Here is a 20,221-nt window from a genome sequence, read left to right on the forward strand (position 1 = left end):
CTATCTTNTTATTAATATATATATATATATACTTTTTTATTATGTTGTTGTTTACATTGGAACATGCTCGGAATTACTATTTTCTTCTAATATAAACCTTATGTACGTTGTGATTAATTTTTAAGAATATAGATATTTTTCTTTGGTCAAAAGAAGTTTTATTTAATATGAATCCAAATCATTTAAAGAACTAAAAGATTCATCAAGTATAATATGAAGTTCTGACTTCTGACATAGAAGTTCAGAACTAAATTGCAGTCTAAGTCATTTTAAGAACTAAAATTCATCAAGTATTAAATTTAAGGGTCTGGCTTGTGTCCAGTGGAAGTTTCCACTGGACATGTTGGATTGTGGACACGTGCTACTCTTAGATATGTGTTTCGAATCTGGACGTGTCCAATGGAATTTTCGCTGGACACAAGCCTCCTAAATTTAAAGCCAAGAATTTTGTAGTTCAATTAGTTAATACTTCATAGTGTTTTAATGGAGATATTTTTTTATATTCTCCTTCCCTCATCATAATTATCAAATTATTAATAAAAGTTTTAAGTGTTAACAGTTCCTTTTAATAATATTTAATTTTCATTTAAAAGCTAAATGATTTTTTTTTTTTTTTGAGAAAGAAAAGCTAAATGATTTGATAGTGAGTCACCATTTAAAAATTTTAGCCTACAATTCTTTTCCTTGCATTTGTACCACTATTGAAGCTTTAATCGGGGTAATTATCATTTCTATGTGACCCAAAAAAAAAAAAAAAAAAAAAAAAGAGCTAGAGACAAACTGGGGTTTAAAAGAAGATTTAGAACTTTGGATTAATTTTTATATTTTTTTACTTCTTCTAAAAATAACATGTGGTTATAGAAATTACATAAATCAATCAATTAAAATAGTTGGTAAATGTAAATGTGCAATACTATGGACGTAAAATAATTTTTAATTACTTTTTTCATAGCTTATTAAACTGTCCATGTTATGATTACAGAAATATGAATTCAATTAGTGACACACATTTATTATATGTCAATAACAATATATCACATTAATAATTATGAATGAAATATTTTGTGTCACTAAATTCATTGTTCAAGCACCATCATTGTCTCTACAAATGTCAACCTTAAAATTTTGAACAGTAACTTAAAATATCTTGTCTTATCTTTTTCTAAACTACTTTTGCGCATGTTGATGAATAGTAAAATTTGTCTATCTGTCAGGAGGCATGGTCATGAATAGTGATCTGTCATTTTTGTCTAATATTTTTGTCTGAAAACCCAAGTTATTCTGTTGGTAGAATCTTGTAGAATCTTGAATAGTAACCTGTCTGGGAATGGTGATATTTTAAAATCTGTCTTGCTCTCGCATGCTAATAATAGTGTCGACTGTCTGTAAATAGTAGTGCCATCTGTCTGTCTCTTGTCTCTTGAACTGTCCTGGACCGGTTTAGATTTGAAAATCCTTTTTACATGTGGATTGATATTGTCTGTGCATTCTGCTAATGTGTCTGAGAAGCCTTTTTGATCACCACTTGAATTTTGAAGGGATATTGTCTCTATTGAGACGCCTTCATGCTTTGACTAAAATCTTATTTAAAGATTTCTGTTTTGGGCAAAATATGGTCATAGAGTTTAGCCTTAGAATGGCTATCTTGCTTGCCAGGCAATTGACCGTTAATTTTAAAATTAACTAATTAAAACCTAATTAAGACTATTCTGTAAGCATTAATATTTACAAGGGAAGTAGTGTTTGAGAAGGAACAAAAAAGTCATGATTTTATAGTACAAGGAAGTATCATGACAAAGGCAAGGGATGTTACGTAGGAAGCTAGATACAAAAGTGGAAGGAGGAAGGAGGATAAGTCAACAAAGGGAGGAAAATTCATCATAAAACCTTAAATTTATATATATATATATATATATCTATTTATTTAGGTACTACTACTACTGGGTAGGATAGTATCATCTATCATTGAACTTGTAGGAATCTCATCATCTATTGTTGATTCAATTTTTCTAATACTTATGTCCTTTGAGATGGAAATTTCTTTCAATAAGTATATATCCTTGGGAATTGGTGGTAGGAGGAATTTAAAGAATACTTCTGTTTCCAAAATATTAGTTATGAGTTCCTAGTAACTTCTTAATTGCAAAGAAATAAAACTCATACACCTACCATCCATGGCTCTGATACCATTAACTACCCAAGAGAGAGCACAGCAGTAATATAGAAGCATAAACAATGATAAAATAGATGATAAAGAAGAAAATAGCAAAACAGATATATTCAAAAATAAGTTAAAACAGAGTATGGAATATGAAAACTGAACTGATAAAATCTTACTTGAAAATACTTCTGTCTTTGATTAAACTTGAAAACAAACTGTCTTTGATACAAGCTTGAAAATAAAACACTGTCTGAAGAGTTACAAGATTACAAAGTAAACTGTCTGAGGAGAAAGGTTACAAGATTATAAAAGGGAAGTTACAAAAGTCTTTCTGAGAGGGAAGGCTATTTCAAGGGCTTTCTTAAAACTATCTCTGGAAATTTTGGACTTGGTCTTCAAAAGTAACTTGGGTTAGGTAGAGTGAACCCAAGTTAATCTGTCGGTGGAATCTTGTAGAATCCTAAACAGTAAAAGTTTTACTTTATAAACAGTAACCTGTCTGGAATCTTTGTGTGCTAGTAAATAGTAGTGTCATCTGTCTGTCTCTTGTCTCTTGTACTGTCCTTGAACTGTCTGTCTCTTGTCTCTTGTACTATCCTGGACTGGTCTAGATTTGAAAATCCTTCTTACACGTGGATTGATATTGTCTGTGTATTCTGTAGTTGTCTGTTATTTTGTCTTGATAATACCATAGCTATTCTGTTAATATGTCTGAGAAACCTTTCTGATCACCACTTGAATTCTGAAGGGATATTGTCTCTATTGAGACGCCTTCATGCTTTGACTGAAATCTTAAAGATTTCTATTTGGGCAAAATATGGTCATAGAGTTTAGCCTTAGAATGGCTATCTTGCTTGCCAAGCAATTGACCGTTAATGTTAAAATTAACTAATTAAGACCAGTATGTAAGCATTAATATCTACAAAGGAAGTAGTGTTTGAGAAGGAACAAAAAAGACTAAAAGTCATGATTTTATAGTACAAGGAAATATCATGACAAAGACAAAACAAGGGATGTTACGTAGGAAGCTATATACAAAAGAGGAATGAGGACAAGTCAATAAAGGGAGGAAATTTTATCATAAAACCTTGAAATTTATATATATATATATATATATATCTATCTATTTAGGTACTACTACCACTGGGTAGGATAGTATCATCTATCATTGAACTTGTAGGAATCTCATCATCTGTTATTGATTCAATTTTACTAATACTTGTGTCCTTTGAGATGGAAATTTCTTTCAATAAGTATATATCCTTGGGAATTGGTGGTAGGAGAAATTTAAAGAATACTTCTGTTTCCAAAATATTAGTACTTATTTCATTGTCTGTCATGAAAAATGGGTAAAGTAAAGCCAAAAAAGGATTTCCTAGTATAACTTTAGAGGACAACTTATCTGTAAGGAAGAAAGGTGTTCTGAAATTGATGCCATTATTATGTATGTATACCTTAGTTAGTTTATTACTTATTTTAAGTCTATCCCCATTAGCCTGAGTTAATCTGTCAGTTGTTGATTCATAATACTTAGAGGGTATTAATCCTTCTTGTATACAATTCATATCAACACCTGAATCAACAAGGGCAATAACTGTCAATGAGAATTCATTATTAGCTATGTCAAGTCTAACTTTTTGAGCAAAGAAATAAGGTAGGCCAGCAATAAACTTTTCTTTCCAATAGGATTGTTGACAGTCATTCCTACTTAAAACTTTTGAAATAAAAACATCTTTATACCATCTAAAGTCTGAAAGTTGTGGACATCTTAAATTAATTAGGCGTAAATGCACTTTTAGTCCCTATATTTTGACTTTTTTCCATTTTAGTCCCTATATATTATTTTTTCCACTTTTAGTCCCTAAAACCAATTTACGCCTGTTATTTTAGTCCTTTCCGTCAGTCAACGGACGGAAATCACTGAAGTGCCTAACGGAAGGATTAAAATATTATTAAAGATTTGCTGTAGCAATTAAAAAAAAAAAAATTAAAACAAGAACACACCAGAACATAAAAGAAGAACAGAAACCCAGATTTGGCTCAACGTAAAATGATTTCAAAGTATAAAATATTTTCAAGTTCAGAAATGAAAATAATTTCAAGTGGGTGGTTCTGAATATTATAATAGAAAATTTGAATATATAAACCAAATTAACAAAAAAAACATAACAAAAAAAAATTCAGTCTTCCTCAAAAATAAGCATTGATCGTCAGAGAGGGAAACGGAGAGATAGATTGAGAGAAAGAGAGCCCCAGCCACACACCACCGATTTCTCTCTTTCTACTCAGCACGCTCTATCTCTCCAGGGTAAGATCGTCCATTCTCTCTCTCCTAGGTATGATCAATTTTTCTCTCTCTCAGTTGAGTTCAACGATGGTCTGTTATTTTTTTTATGGCCCTAAGCCGATTGGGTTTGGGTTTTAAATTACTACTTATGTGTTTGTTTATGTGTTTGTGGAGGTTTTAGATTCAAATTTCTAGGAGATGGGTGTTTTGATTGGGGTTTGGGCGTGGGTTTGGCTGTGGTTGTTTTGATTGGGGTTTGGGCATTGGTTTGGCTGTGGTTGTTTTGATTGGGGTTTGGGCGTGGGTTTGGCTGTGGCATTGTAGGCTTCTTCGCACCTACCTTCACAACCTTAACCTCATCGTACCGAATCGGTTTCTCCAACTCTCTCTCAGCATCCTTCTTCGCTCTACCGCTCCAGTCACCAGAGGTCCGATCCCATCGCCTGGGATCAGCATCACCGCGCATGGAGCTCCGTCACCGGGTTGGGGCATGTAGTTCACAGATCGATTAGTGTTGGTCGCGATCTCTCTGACTTGGGTTTGTTTTTCCATTTGGGTGGTGGTTTGTTTTAAATTTCTGGGTTTGTTTTTTTCATGTGGGTTTGATGATTTTTCTGGGTTTATGGGTTTGATTTGTTGGATGTTTCGGTGGAAGATGGTGTTTGGATATGGAAAATGTGAACATCGCCGGTGGTGGCCGTGGCGTGCAGCAAGAGGAGAATCAGTTGCTAGGTATCTGGGTTTGTTTGAGACTTATGTGACTGAGTTTGTTCAGATCTGGGTATCCTTGCTCTTGTTCTGGGTTTATGAATTTTATTTGCTGGAGGTTTCATTGTTGATTGAATGATGAGAAAATCTGGGTTTGAGTTGTGATTTTGAATATCTGGGTTTTTGTTCTTGTTTTATGTTCTAGCGTGTTCTTGTTTTGAATTTTTTTTTTTTTTAATTGCTACAGTAAATTTTTAATAATATTTTAATCTTTCTGTTAGGCACTTCAGTGATTTCCGTCCGTTGACTGACGGAAAGGACTAAAATAACAGGCGTAAATTGGTTTTAGGGACTAAAAGTGGAAAAAATAAAATGTAGGGACTAAAATGGAAAAAAGTCAAAATATAGGGACTAAAAGTGCATTTACGCCTTAAAACATCTGAAGCTCTTTCTTTATATTGGTTAGGATCTCCAACAAAATGTTTAGTTATAGTAAAAATTAAAGTATTAACTACATCTTGTGAAGGCTGTCTATCTGTCATTATAACACTTCCATCTGTTTCTCTTTTAACTGCTGATAATATTTCATTTCTATCATCATTATTTAAATAATGATCCCACCAGCCTTTCAATTGGCCAGTAAAACCAGTGATAATTAAATGAGCTATCTGGTGGTCCTATCTTCCATGATTTTTATAAACATTAGTTAACAAGGTCATTTCATGTAAAAGGTTTATTAGTTCATATTCTGACATTCCATCTATATTCCATTCATAAATTAAGTCTGGTGAGTAAGATGAATTAACATAAGTATGTCTTTCTTCAAATTGTAGATCAGGGGGAGTAGGTTTAGGATACCAATTCTTTTTAGGATACAATTCTTCAATTCTTCCTTTTTTGCGATCTTGCGATGAAGATGCTAAAGTTAATTTATTAATCTGTAATTTGTCTGTAAATTGTGATTCTAGATTTTCTACATCTGATGAGTCTATCAAATTTGTCAATTTATTATCTTTTGATTCTTCATCCTCTGAAGAGTCAGTCTGTCCTAATGTTATAATATTCTTATTTTTTTTAATGGCTCCATGTCCCTTAATGATTCTAGTTTCATTAAATCTAACTTTTTATTTATTTCATTGAGTAAATTATCAGTTTTTTCTGTCTTGGGCCTTTTCAAAGGTACTCTAAGGTGAGGAGGTATTTCATGAGGGATAAATAAAGGGGTATTATATGCATTTTCTTTCTTTATGGAAGTGGAAGGGGGTGTTATTCTGTCTTCTATATCTTGTACCTTTTGATCAATTGATTTTATTACTTCATCATCGACAGACACTTCTTCAGATAATGAAAAAATTAAATTATGTAACTGTAATAATCTTGATAACTGTTATTGTAAAAGAAAATTAAAAATAAGTGTTTTAACTAAACAAGAAGATATAATAATAGACTTAATAGACAAACTTTCGGATACACAGACTAGGAAGGATTATTTATCCAAATTAAAAGAATCCCTAACCCAGGTTGACACATTTGAAACAGATTTAAAGGATTATAAGTCAACTTATAATTTTTCAGATATTACTGATAGATTTAAACCCAATAAACCTACAACTGTGACAGATTTGCAAATAGAAATTAACAATTTAAAAAATGAACTGAAGGAATTAAAATCAGAAAATTTCATCTTAAAAGGTATGATTGACCAAATAGCTGCACAAGTAATTAACATAAAAGACAGAATTAAATTTTGTAATAAACCCCTGATAGATTCCTCTGATTCCTCTCTTTATTGTCATCACTTAGACTAGGTCTTTTAATAGGAGTAGCCAACACTTGGACTCCACTGTTTTGATTTAATATAATTGATTCAAAAGGTGGAAAAGTTTGATATACTTTCTCATGATTTTCTGTCTTCGTCCAAGACAATGTTTTCTCTATTACATTTATCTTTTTGTTATGATAGTCCAAAAAGTCAAAGAAGCTAAAATGTGTCTGTAAGTCTGTCACCATTTCATAATATTTGGCTTTTAAATTATTTCTTTCTTGTTCATTATATTCTTTAAAAAATTGGGTTTTTCTGACATTATTTTCAGGTTTTAAGTAGTCATGTTTTAATAATTCTTTATCTAAAACAAATTCCTTGGCTAACACATTAATTTGTCTATCATCTGTGAATCCTAATATATCTGTGTGGGTAGGAGAATCAAGTTGAGGTTGGGGCTCATAAAGGGCTTGATGGACGTTGAGAGTTGGTTGTGTGGTTTCTGTTGGATAATATGCGGGTTCAGTCTTTACTGGGGTTCTAGTGGTGTTTATAGGTGAAAGGTGTATAACTGGAGGAAGATTCTGGGGGGGTAAAGGTCTAGAATCTGAGAAAGGTGTTCTAGAGGAAAAGGAGCTTCTAGGGGTAAACATCATAGGGGTCTTTCTACCTGTAGAACTTCTGGGTCTTATAATACTGTCTGTATGCCTGTCATTATTATTAAAAGAAATAATAACTGTACTATCTGTATTTTGGGCTATGAAGTTTGGTTCAGTGTTTTCTATTTTTGGTGTGGGAGCAATGGCCTCAAGTTTCCATTTTTCAGGAAGGGTTATATCTTTCCACTGTATCTGTCGGGGTATACGAAGTCTACTGTTTGCTGTTGAGGCTTGAAGAAGAAGAGTATGGCCTTTGGGGGAAGGTTCAACCATAGATTGGGGATTTATAGTGGTTTTCATTAGTTTATAATAAATCCTATAGATAATAGCTAAAGGTTCTGAGCCTTCTTTCATATAGTATCCATTTGTCTTTATATTTAAAGTTAAAGCATTTATGATATTTCTGTCAGTCAAGCTTAAAGCAAAATTGGGATAACAATTAAAATATACTGGTCCATTATGTAGGCTAGTTTCCATCATTCCTAGAAGTGAATCATTAAATCTTAAATGTCTGTCATCTCTTAAATAGAGTAAAATACTTGCATTTAAAGCTTCTCTTGTCAATGGTTTTACAGCTACCTGTACTAAACCAACATGCAAAAATGCATATTTTTCTTTATGTCTGTCAATAGAGTCTATTGAAAATAATTGAATTGTTTCATATTCATTAAATAAAGAGTAAGTTCTTTCCACAGTTTTTATAGTGTAATCTGTTAAAAAAGATAGTTTAGAAAAAGTAGTTTGTCTGTAGATTTTATCAATTCTTTCTGTTGGTATATTCCATTATAACAAATTTCTGTCTATATCCTGCATGCTATATTCTTCCGAATTGACTATCTTATCATTTTCCATGTTTAAATTAGTGTGTGCCTGTCCTAAGTGTGTCCTAGCAACAGATGATGAGCGACCAAATATATTCATTCTACTTCTAAGCAATTAATAATTACTGGCGGAACTTTATTACTAACCACTGATATCCTTGCTATCGGGACCACCTTCTACAAATGTCAACCTTAAAGAACTTTTTTGAAGTTACAATCTGGAGATGCTTTTTTTTTTTTTAATCTTTGAATCCCATATTGCTGGAGTTCTGCTCTAGGTATTGTAATTCTCCTCAGTGAGATGTTGAACCATAAGGGAAACACCAGGGTTATCTCCACTAGACAAGAAAAAAGGACTAATGCATTTTCCCAAGGCTAGACAGTAGGAACAGAAGCACTAGAAGCACTTTCAGTCTTACTTAACAAGAATTATCTAGCAGAAGAAAATTGATCAAGATTCAGATTCCCAAACAAAAGCTAACAAAGCTAGAAACCAAGATTCTTGAGAAAAACCAACTCAATTCAAGATCTTGATGAAAGGACAACAGCAATCACAAATTGGTAATTGAAAACCCTAACAAAGAAAGTTTCACTTTGCCAATATACAGAAGGAAACACAAAATTGAAAAACCCTAGTAATAGGAATTTCAATTTGCCAATACAGAAGAAATCAAGATTTTCGAGTTGCTATCAAGCCCAGAAAGAAAATCTTGATTTGGAGAAGAAAATTCAGCGCAAGAATTAAGAACAATACGATCAACTTAATTCAAAGAAAAGCACTAAGGAAATGAAAGAGATTGAACTAAAATTTAGAGAATACCAGAATTTGAAGATTCTCTTGAATTAGTTCAGCTCTAATACCATGTTGAAATCAGACACAAGCTTAAAGCTCCTACAATGATGGAATCACACACAAAGAGAGAAAGAAAAGAGAGGGAAATTGTTGTGAATGATTTCGTGTATATAAATATCTGCTTCCTTATATATTAGAAACATTACTCTGACCAACAATCAAGTCAACCAATACAAACATGACAAGTGGTAGATATCTAACTAAGTGTGCTTTGTAAATTACACCCGTTTACTCTATGCTACTGTAGCGCACTACAACTCTATGCTACTTTAGCTTAGCATTGCTATATACAAACTACAATACAAAATTACTAAACTAATATCTACAAGATATTCTATGCTTTAACAAATATCTACAAGACTCAAATATCTACAAGATATTTAATAGAGGGATTGAAAATAATCTGAGGTAATATGTGCACTGTCTTCCGCCTTCTCATACCATAAATCGATATGATCTCTAAGTCTGTGGATTGCATTTCCTCTTCTTCTTCTTTGGCTAGCCCTTGCATGAAAATACCATGTGTTATGATCACCTTCCTTAAGCCATCTAATATCGGGCAACCATTTCCACACACTATTTCTTCCTCTTCCAATAGGTTATTAAGTTCACTTTTAATTTATTTAAACACCATGTTGTTTCTTCCATCTATATTGGTTTTCTCCAATTACTCTACTCTTTGTTTGCAGGCTTTAATTTGGAACATACATTACTTGGTGTTCATTATGTTAGGCAGGCTGGAACACAACCTCCGCCATTTAAATCTGAAGTAGATTATAGTTCTGAGTTTGAACATTGTTCTCTTCTTTGCGTTTTTTTCCTTGGGAACTTGCATTGTTAACTTGAGTTTGAACATGGTCCTCTTTTTAGCCACTCACGTTTTCTCACAGAATCTGTTTCAGTCACCATATTATTTTCCACCTCACCTTCTCACTCGACCCGCTTCCAATATGCTATATATGACGAGCATTATATATGGGATTTTTTAATTGAAATACGTTACAGAAATTGTTTTCCTTTTCTTATTCCACTGATATCTGTTTCTTCTATTTCCCAGAGTGCATCTCCTAGGATTTGGGAATTCTCATATACTACTTGCACCCAAAAAGATGCATAATGCCAGTTGAGAGAAATGAACAAGCATAGGTACTAGAAAGTGCAAAGAATATGCTCCTTTTCTTAAGCTTGTGACCACGGATTTGATTCTAGTTTGCACTTGAAGGAGAGTGAAAACCAAGAATGCATAATTTCATTTCTTTTAATTTAAAATTACATTAAAAACCCAAATACAAACACCCCCTCCCTCTGAAAAGGAAAGGGACTAGGAGAGGACATGATTAAAAAACATGCCCAACAAAAAAATAAAGACTGAAATCACAGAACCATAAACAAAGTGGCAACAAAGTCTTATTACCAACACTACCCCCCCAATCTAGTCCTTTTAATACCCCTCTTTGGGGTGAGAGGAGTTAGTTTTCTTTGCATTCTCATCTTCTGTGGCAATGCCAGCAGTGTGCTTCAAAGCATCTAGCGCACCTTGGGCCATGCTCTTCACTTGGTCCCCAGTCTTCTGGAGTATCCCACCGGTCTCCCCCTTGCCGGCCTCGGCTTTCTCGCGGGCCGCTTTGTCCGTCTCCCAGGTCTTCTCCTTCACGGTCTCAGCGGCTTGGGAGGCCTTTTCTTTGGCTGATTGGGCTGCGCTTGAGGTCTTCTCTTTGGCAGCCTCGGCCGTCTCATAAGTCTTGTCCTACGGGAGAGACCGGAAATCCCCTAATGAACCCACAGCAGAGTTGGTGTAGTCCTTTGCTTCTTGGGTTTTCTCATAGGCCATGTCCTTTCCCTCTCTGGCCTTATCCCCTAATGAGCCCATAGTCTGGTTGGTCTTCTCCTGAATACATGAGTAAGCAACACCAAGATTGCAACTTTAGAGTCAGGACAAAAAAGAAACAAAAAAGAATAGAGGTTTTTCTATGAGACACTAGAACTAAAAAGGCAATAATATGATCCAAAGGTGCAAAAAATAGCAAGTGGAAAAGAGAATTTAGATAAACCAATTTCAAAAAATAGCAAGTAAAAAAGAGAATCTAGATAAACCAATTTCAAAAATAGTAAGTAGAAAAGAGAATCTAGATGAACCACGTAAATAATGTGCAGAAGAAAACTATATGAATAATGTTAGTTGTACAAATATAACTATGATTTTGCATGATGAACGCTCCCAAATTGTACATTAATCCTAACATTTTCTTTTTGCCAACCAGTACTTAACATAAAGGAAACTTACAAAACCTGCATGATGCATCGTTATGAGTAAGAAAAAACTACACCAACACAATCATTGAGGACCATATATAAGCACAAAATAAGAACAATTCCCCATACCTCAGCTCGGCCTTTAGTTTCATCGGCTCTGTAGCTCTGATTATGGGATGCCATTTTCTTCTCCGAAAGTAGTGATTGCTATTTAGCTGAAGTAGATGTTTATTTCTGAGAACTGATAAAGTGTTGTGTGATTGTTGTATCAGAAAATCTTTCTTGCAGTGATGAGAAGAGAGCTTTCTAGGATTGTATATTTATAGTATATCATGTACCCTACTTGATAGACACGTGTCCTATCTGACAGGAACAGTGGCCTAGGAATGTGTCAAACTTGGACACATGTTGAGACGGGCCTTGATGCGTCGGTTATTGGATTTGTGATTATCCAGAAAAATATGTATTGGATTTGTAACTCAGCTTGTAGATTGTTGCCGCGTCGTGCTGCAACTGCAATAGGCTAAGTTTCAAAATTTGAAGGCATCTACCTCAAGAACATACGTGGCTATTGTTCATTACAGTGGTTGTGTTATGCTTTAAGGCATATATTAATTATTTCTTTTAAAATCTTTTATGAAAAATTAAAGAAGTTATTAAAATAATAAATTATATTTTTATTTTTTATAAAAATTTTCTTAAAATAATTTACTAATTGCTCAAAAACGTACGTGGCTTTTTTTTTTTTTTTTTGGTTAACTGCGTACGTACGTGGCTTTTGTTCATTACAGTGCTTGTATTCAATCCAAGTAATATATTTTGGGGTAAAATATTATTTTCTTCCTTAAATTTTCATAAAAATTTATTTTTCCTCCCTAAACTTTCATAAAAGTTTATTTTTATCTTTAAACTTTGCAAAATTTTCTACTTTTTGCCCTTTCATTTATATTTGTTAGTTTATTTTCTATATGACTTAACGGAGTGTTGACACGGTATTTAACTTAATTTTACTCTAAATAAAAATAGTTACAAGGCTCACAATAATTTGCACACATACAAACTATTTTTTAAAATGATGAAAATATTTCTCAGTCCCTTAATTAACACTTAACACAGCCTGATAGAAATCTCCAATCTAAAATAGACAAAATTCTCAAACCCTAATTAAAACCCCAAAGCCCCAACCATGAAATCCCCACAGTCAACCCCATCAGTTACCAGTGACCCAAACCCACCCCATTCCCACCACGCTCACAAACCCACCACCACGCAAAATACCCAAACCCATAAACCCAAACACAACAATCATAGATTTCACTAACCCACCTACAAAACGGCGATGTCATACTACCTCCATCACATGACAACTTCAAAGACTAATGTCAGGTTAGCTTGCTTGATTTTATCAACATGGGTATTTCTCTCAGTAAAATCATTGGTGACTGTTGCAACCTGCTGAATAAATGAACTAAGAACTCTTGAAAGACCCACTTGAACAACTTGCACAGAAAGTCGAAGTAACCAAGTCATTGTGAGAAAGTTTTGGCGGGAGGAATTAACCATGTCAACCTTAATTAGTCTGTGATTAGTTACTAGTGGGATCTACTTGTGTTAGAGGTGAATTTGAATACAATTACTAGTGAAATTTGGGTTTATTGTGTTTGGGTTTATGGTTTTGGGTTTCTTGGTGGGGTGGTGGGTTTGTGAGCATGAATCGGTTGTGAAGAGTGGTGGTGGGTTTGGGCCGCTGGTGACCATTGGGGTTGCCAATGAGGATTTCACAGTTGGTGCTTGGGTTTTCAATTGAGGTTTAGGATTTTTTTTTTATCCCACACTCGGGATTTAAGATTTCTATTAGGTTGTGTTAGTTGGAGTGAAGGATACTTTCGTCCTTCTAAAAAATTGTTTCCAAGTGTGCAAATCATTGTGAGCCATGTGTCTATTTAAAAAAAAAAGTAAAATAATTTATTTTAAGTCAATACCATGTCAGCACTCCGTTAGTCCACTTAGGACGTAAACTAACAGATATAGATGGAAGGACGAAAAGTAGAACATTGTGCAAAGTTTAGGGACGAAAAACAAAATTTTGAAAGTTTAGGGACGAAAAACAAATTTTTATGAAAATTTAGGGACGAAAATGATATTTTACCCTATATTTTGAATGTTATCTTTGGACATGATTATGATATAATAAACAAAATCAACTATTTTGATACAACTTTTTACCAAAATTGTCAATAATCAGCTGGGCGGTCTATTAGCCAATCGAAATGAAATATTCCCATATTATAATATATATTCTGACCTATCATTTTAGGGTAGCAGTTAATATTAAGAATAATGGTAATAAAATTACTTTTTTACTTATTAATAATAACAAGTAATAACTTGTCATTTATGATTTGTTGTGAAAATATTTTTTTTTTTTGAGAAATTGTTGTGAAAGTATTATGAATATAACATTATGCTAATATTTATTTAATATACCTAACGTATGATCCAGACTTCATAATTTTTTTTTTCATATATCGAAATATAATATTTAAATCGAATAATACACATTCTTAATCATATTGCCAAGAATTATCAAGAGTCTTATAGATCAAACACCTCCACATACACTAAATGTTGTTTAGGGGTTTAAGGATGAGAGGGAGTTCGAGCTACATGATTAGGAACATATTTATCCATATATTTTTTAACAATCTAATAAAAAAATCACCAAGAATTTTGTAATTCAACTGGAAGTATTACTCTAACATCGACGTACAAGGGTTCACATCCTCCTCACCAATTATTAGAAAACATCATCATTTCATAACAATGAGATTTATAGTATCTCATTATTATATATCTCATTACATAATAAGGAACCCATTAATTCAAGATAAGTCATAGAACTTAACTTTATAGGATCAAATTTCAAATATAAATCAATAAAAAAAAAATGAATTAAAACCAATAGCTCAAAATTTTCACAAAAATAATATCAAAACAAACAGTTAAATTCAAATTCCATATTGTAAGAAGATTTTTTTTTTTTTTTTTTAAATAAAAATAAAAAGAAACACCCAAGAAAAAAAGGTCATTATTTTGTTCACTTACCTGCCCAAAACATCATATCAGCCGGAGTTTAGTTGAATCTTGAATGGATTGAAACAAGTTGAACAAATTAGGATTAATAAGAATTGAAGTTAATTGCACACCTTTAGTGCGATGGTCACTCTACAAGTATAAGTGCTTGTAGGGTGTGAGGGGCAAATGCCGGGATTTAAGTTTCTAGGAAGGAGCTTCACACATATATACATTTAGATTAAGCTAGAGTAGAAATTCTATCTTGTATAAAAAAAAAAAAAAATTGAAGTTAAGGTGGAATAAAATGATGATTCATAGCAGTTAATTAACTAGAATGCAATTTGCAATAAAAATTGTTATAAATACAATTTAAGACGTCAATGGATTATTTATACTAGACAAAAAGTGTAATCCATCAAATTTTGTAACATATGCAAAGATTAGTTATCTAAAATTAATTAATATGTAATGTAAGTATTAAGAAAGTATAAACAGATATAAAAATATACCTTTCTAAAATATATATATATATATATATAAATATTTTGTTTACATTGGAACATGCTCGGAATTACTATTTTTCATCTAATATAAACCTTATGTACGGTGATTAATTTTTTAAGAATATAGATATTTTCCTTTGGTCAAAAGAAGTTTTATTTAATATGAATCCAAATCATTTAAAGAACTAAAAGATCATCAAGTATAATATGAAGTTCTGACTTCTGACATAGAAGTTCAGAACTAAAATTGCAGTCTAAGTCATTTTAAGGAACTAAAATTCATCAAGTATTAAATTTAAAGCCAAGAATCTTGTAGTTTAATTGGTTGATACTTCATAGTGTTTTTAATGGAGATATTTAGGATTTATATCTCCTTCCCTCATCATAATTATCAAATTATTTAAAAAAAAAAAAAAAGGTTTTAAGCGGAAGTCTTAACAGCTTTCCTTTTAATAATATTTAATTTTCATTTAAAAGCTAAATGATTTGATAGTGAGTCACCACTTAAAATTTTAGCCTACAATTCTTTTCCCTGCATTTGTACCACTATTGAAGTTTTAATCAGGGTAATTATCACTTCTATGTGACCCAAAAAAAAGACCCAGAGACAAACTGGGGTTTAAAAGAAGATTAGAACTTTGGATTCATTTTTTTTTTTATTTTTTTACTTCTTCTAAAAATAACATGTGGTTATAGCAATTACATAAATCAATCAATTAAAATAGTTGGTAAATGTAAATGTGCAATACTATGGACATAAAATAATTTTTAATTACTTTTTTCATAGCTTATTAAATTGTCAATGTTATGATTACAGCAATATGAATACAATTAGCGAATTCATTGTTCAAGTACCATCATTGTCTCTACAAATGTCAACCTTAAAGAACTTTTTTGAAGTTACAATCTGGAGATGCTTTTTTTTTCTTTTTTTAATTATCTTTGAATCCCATATTGCTAGGGAGTTTGGCTAGCTCCATATAAAATTTAAGTTGCTTAAGACTAATATGATATAGATGAATATAAATTTGCCTCTAAATGCTTTTATTTCTGATTGCAAGATTAACTAGAGTATGACAAGTTTCAGTCCTATACATATATGGAGAAGCTAACAAATATGTTGATAGATTAGTTTTTTAGTCAACTTTAACTAGACTTTAAAAAAAAAAATATTATTATTATTATTATTATTATTATTTTGTGTACTTATGATAAGTTCGAGGTTTGCAAACCCCTGGACTAGTTTAATTTGTATTTTGAACTGCTATCATTTATATACAATTACGTTTAAGTAGAAAAGTCACATCACATGTTGCCCCTCCCAACTTTTTTTTTTTTTCCAAAAAAAAGAAGATTATATGTATGGGAATTAAAGGTCTAAACTCAAGTTGAATTGCATCTTGCACGTGTAAACAGCAACATTATCACAGATTTTCATTCTATTCAAGTTAGTAAACCAAATTAGAAAATTTTCTTCTTTGTATGGTCGAAACTTGAAACCCATTATCTTGCACTTTAGCAAATGATTGAGATAATGACATGGTCAGAATTTGTAGAATCAACTGCACAAATTTGTACCAGAGAAAATTTCTTCCCAAGTTCCCGGGGTCTAAGCCAAGGAAATCTCATTCTTGTGACTGAGCAGCTTGTTTTGAAACATTCCTATATGTATCAAAGTCCCTCACAAAAAGGGACTGACCAGTGCATGCCATGTGTTAGTAAATGCATGCAAGGGGGGTTGCAAATGGTAAAAATAGGGGACTTACAAGCAATATATAAGATTCATCGATCTCTTCAAGCTAATAATTCAAACTTAATTCATTTGAAACTTGGTTCATTCATTCATATATCAAAAGGAATAAATACAATGGCAAGCCGCCAGGATATTGGAAACAAGGCAGGCGAAATCACAGGTCAAGCTCAGGTGATAACCATTCTGACTTCCTTACTATGCAAGCTTGATAATCTTAATTAGTCTATTATCTTCTCTTTTTTTTAATGTCAATATCACTCCCCTTAATATTGTACAGGTAAAGAAGGATGAGTTTCTGGACCAGGCATCTGATGCAGCTCACTCAGCCCAAAACTCTTCCCCTAACCTCACAGGGCAAGCCACCAACTTCTTTCAACAGGCAAGTAATTAACTAGCTTGCTTCAAGTCTTACTATGGAAGTGAAAATTTGGCTAATGATTGAAGTAATTTTCATTTTTTATGGCAAAAGATATATTAACACGCATGTCATTTTATAAAGGTTTTGATTGTCTTACATCCAATATATATATAGTATCCATATTCTGATTGAAATACTTTTTTCCCCTTTGGGCAGCTAGGTTAGGGGCGTTGCATAAAAAAATGTTACACCTCTCTAGTACTATATGAATATTAAGTGAACACATTGAGTTATAAAAATCAAATAGTTTATAATATCACTTATTTTCAATTGTTATGTGGTTTTGGTTTTAGACGGGTGAGCAAGTAAAGCACATGGCGCAAGGGGCCGCAGTGGCAGTGAAGAACACACTGGGATTGAACACAGACAGCCCCAACAGCACCAACAATAGGAGCAACACCAACAATCCAAGCAACCCAAATACCGCGAGCAACATCAACAATCCAAGCTACCCAAATACCACGAGCAACCCAAGTACAAGGATTTGAAAGTGTTTTTTGATCATTAATTGACTTTGGTTAATAGGGTCGAACGCCTTTATGACGTGCTATTATGGGAATTTGCTATTCCATAATTTGTGGTGCTTATCTTTTGGTTAATTTCTTGAATTTGTAATAATATTTTTGATTTAATTCATAAAAGGATCAATAATAAAATTGTAGTTCCTTGATCTGTCACTATTCAGTGAGATTGTTCAACAATATATAGTTTTGTTGTATGGGTTCATAGAGTACTTTCCGAATAAGAGGATGTATTCCCACCTCATTTATCTTGAAATAAAAAGTTTGAAATGGCTGTTCAAATTTTATCTAGAGCTTTGAGTTAGAAAAGAATAAGAAAATGATTTTCTTTTGGAATTTCTGATAAGTGATAACTCGCAAGGAGTCAGTACGTACCTCGGTCTTCTCTTGTTGAGTAGCATCTTTCAGAAGACTTTTTTTAGGATGGGATCTAAAGAAGAAAGAGCTCATGCATAGCATGTATGCTGTGTGTGCATATGGGTTTGATTTTGGGATGGGTATTGATTGTGAAGGCGGTACTGGTAGTTGGTTTTGATTGTGGTGATGGCGGCTAGTTTTAATTGTGCGGGTGGTGAATGTAGAGGATGAGAGAGACGAGAGGTGAGGAAGAGAGACAGAGAGTGAAATGAATAAAAATTGAATAGCGTTGGGTTTGATGTGAAAAATAAGAAATAAAATGGTAGGCGAATTGTAAAATGATAGTAAAGTAGATAAAGTAATTTTTTAGATGGTAAAATGACAATTTTTTAAAACTTCCAGATTCTAAAGCTCTAACAAAATAAAATTTTTCTCTTTTATTTATTTTTCTAAATATGAAATTTGATAATGATGGTAATTATTTATAAGCATTTGTTATGATTGAGATTTTTATTTTATTTTATAATTTGATGGTTACAATGGGGATGGGGAGGGAGAGGATTTAAATCTTGGATGTCTCAATTGAAAACTCCAGAAGAAAACACCAGAAGTGCCAATTAAGATATGAGACTCTTAGCTTGAGAATAAACATAACTATCTATTGTACTATTAATGAAAATATAGTTTGATAAGATTCTAAAGAAGGATTTAAATGTAGAATATAATTTAAACTCAATTAAAGCTATATATATAAAATAATGATGTCAAAATTGTGAGGCTTAGAAGTTTATATATAATTCCCCCCCACCCCCCACTGAAAACACATTTTGGCTGTTTTTAATTTCCATAACTCATTGTAATTAAACACACATAGGGGACCCAAAAACAGTACTCAGCCGCACCTTTTAACCATCTTTTGACTTTTTTTTTTTTCCTTTCTTCTCCTAGGTTAGCTGTTCGGTTCTTTTTTTTTTTTTTTTTTTTTTCCTTCTCACTAGTTCGGTCTGTTTTGGGTTTCTTTTTTTTCTTTTTTCACTGGGTTCAATGAGTTTGGGTACTGGAAAAAAAAAAAAAAAAAAAGTCTGCATCGGGTGATAGGTATGGGGCCACAAATAGTGTGAAAAATATTAAGTGATAGAAGTGAGTGATGGTGCCAAACAAACATGGTATTTTAGTATTGAGTGATGAAAAGTGAGTGATGGTGTTAAATAAACATGGTATTTTAGAGTGATGAGTGATGAGTAATGGAAATTGAGTGATGAAAAAAAAATGAACCAAACAGCCTCTAAGTATTACATTTATTATTAAAAAATAAAAAATAAAAATAAAAATAAAAAACTTAATAATGGACTCGCAACAGTTTTTCTTTTCTAATATTTATTAGAAGTCTCAAGTCACTTTTGGTGTTTAATAATAATTGAAATTCAATATTTTTGAAGGAATGTCAACTAGCTGATCCATGGGTTTATGGGTCAACATGTTGCTCACGTTGGCACCCCTAGCTCTTTAAAGCTCTGAATTTAAAGTAGTTAAAGGAAATCCTTGTTGGCTTTTAAGATGTGCTTATGTGCTTAAAGTTGCATCATTTTCGAAAGTTTTTTGGTTATTTTGAAACAAAGTCATCTATAGCCAATGTTTTTTTTTTTTTTTTTTTTTTTTTGCTGAGAGCTAACTAGTTGAAGATGTTATGAAGGTAATAGAGAGAAGTTTATTTAAACTAGCATGATTTGGCTATTTAGTTGTCACATGAACTATTATGGGGTTGTATAGAAATTCTTCTATTTCAATGAAGTTTGCTATTTCTATCTCAATTAATATTTTTAAATTAATTGTGTTTTTGATCTTGCTAATTATTGTTACACACGCAAAATTATATATTGACGTACATACTCATACTCTAGTTGAATGTCATGTTTTTGAAAACACAATTCAATTATATATATATATATAAACACATTTATTCAATCATTAAATTTTTATTTTTGATAAAATTTTCTATCATTACATAAAATTTTCACTTTTGGATTTACCCATCACATGGCATTCTTTGGAATCACACAGATACCACATTTGAATAAATCCTAAATATA

General features: G+C 32.3%; 2 protein-coding genes and 1 long non-coding RNA gene across 3 annotated transcripts; 1 reads left to right on the forward strand and 2 right to left on the reverse strand.

The window, feature by feature from the left end:
• Positions 1 to 927: 927 nt before the first annotated feature.
• Positions 928 to 8,664, reverse strand: LOC136061999 (uncharacterized). The gene is made up of 2 exons (XR_010623848.1): positions 8,590 to 8,664; positions 928 to 1,116 (listed from the first exon to the last, which is right to left on the reverse strand). It is a non-coding gene; the product is annotated as an uncharacterized LOC136061999 (long non-coding RNA).
• A 1,814-nt stretch (positions 8,665 to 10,478) lies between these two features.
• Positions 10,479 to 11,800, reverse strand: LOC111983933 (late embryogenesis abundant protein 2). The gene is given in 2 exon segments (XM_024015582.2): positions 10,479 to 11,139; positions 11,634 to 11,800. Coding segments are annotated over 2 exon segments (501 nt in total). The 5' UTR covers positions 11,688 to 11,800; the 3' UTR covers positions 10,479 to 10,692.
• A 5,074-nt stretch (positions 11,801 to 16,874) lies between these two features.
• Positions 16,875 to 18,046, forward strand: LOC136061998 (late embryogenesis abundant protein 1-like). The gene is made up of 3 exons (XM_065760540.1): positions 16,875 to 17,006; positions 17,113 to 17,214; positions 17,547 to 18,046. The coding sequence occupies exons 1-3, from the start codon at positions 16,950 to 16,952 to the stop codon at positions 17,739 to 17,741; spliced, it is 354 nt and encodes a 117-aa protein (XP_065616612.1). The 5' UTR covers positions 16,875 to 16,949; the 3' UTR covers positions 17,742 to 18,046.
• The last annotated feature ends 2,175 nt before the right edge of the window (positions 18,047 to 20,221 follow it).

The sequence above is a fragment of the Quercus suber genome, unplaced genomic scaffold (assembly GCF_002906115.3).
Source record: "Quercus suber isolate HL8 unplaced genomic scaffold, Cork oak 2.0 scaffold_371, whole genome shotgun sequence".
Taxonomy (NCBI): domain Eukaryota; kingdom Viridiplantae; phylum Streptophyta; class Magnoliopsida; order Fagales; family Fagaceae; genus Quercus; species Quercus suber.

What these genes read in the sequence shown, in the direction of transcription:
- LOC136061998 (XM_065760540.1), top strand. Translation starts at nt 16,950, where the DNA reads ATGGCAAGCCGCCAGGATATTGGAAACAAGGCAGGCGAAATCACAGGT. An exon ending in AAATCACAGGTCAAGCTCAG is followed by an intron (nt 17,007 to 17,112) that starts GTGATAACCATT and finishes AATATTGTACAG; the next exon opens with GTAAAGAAGGATGAGTTTCT. An exon ending in CCACCAACTTCTTTCAACAG is followed by an intron (nt 17,215 to 17,546) that starts GCAAGTAATTAA and finishes TTTTGGTTTTAG; the next exon opens with ACGGGTGAGCAAGTAAAGCA.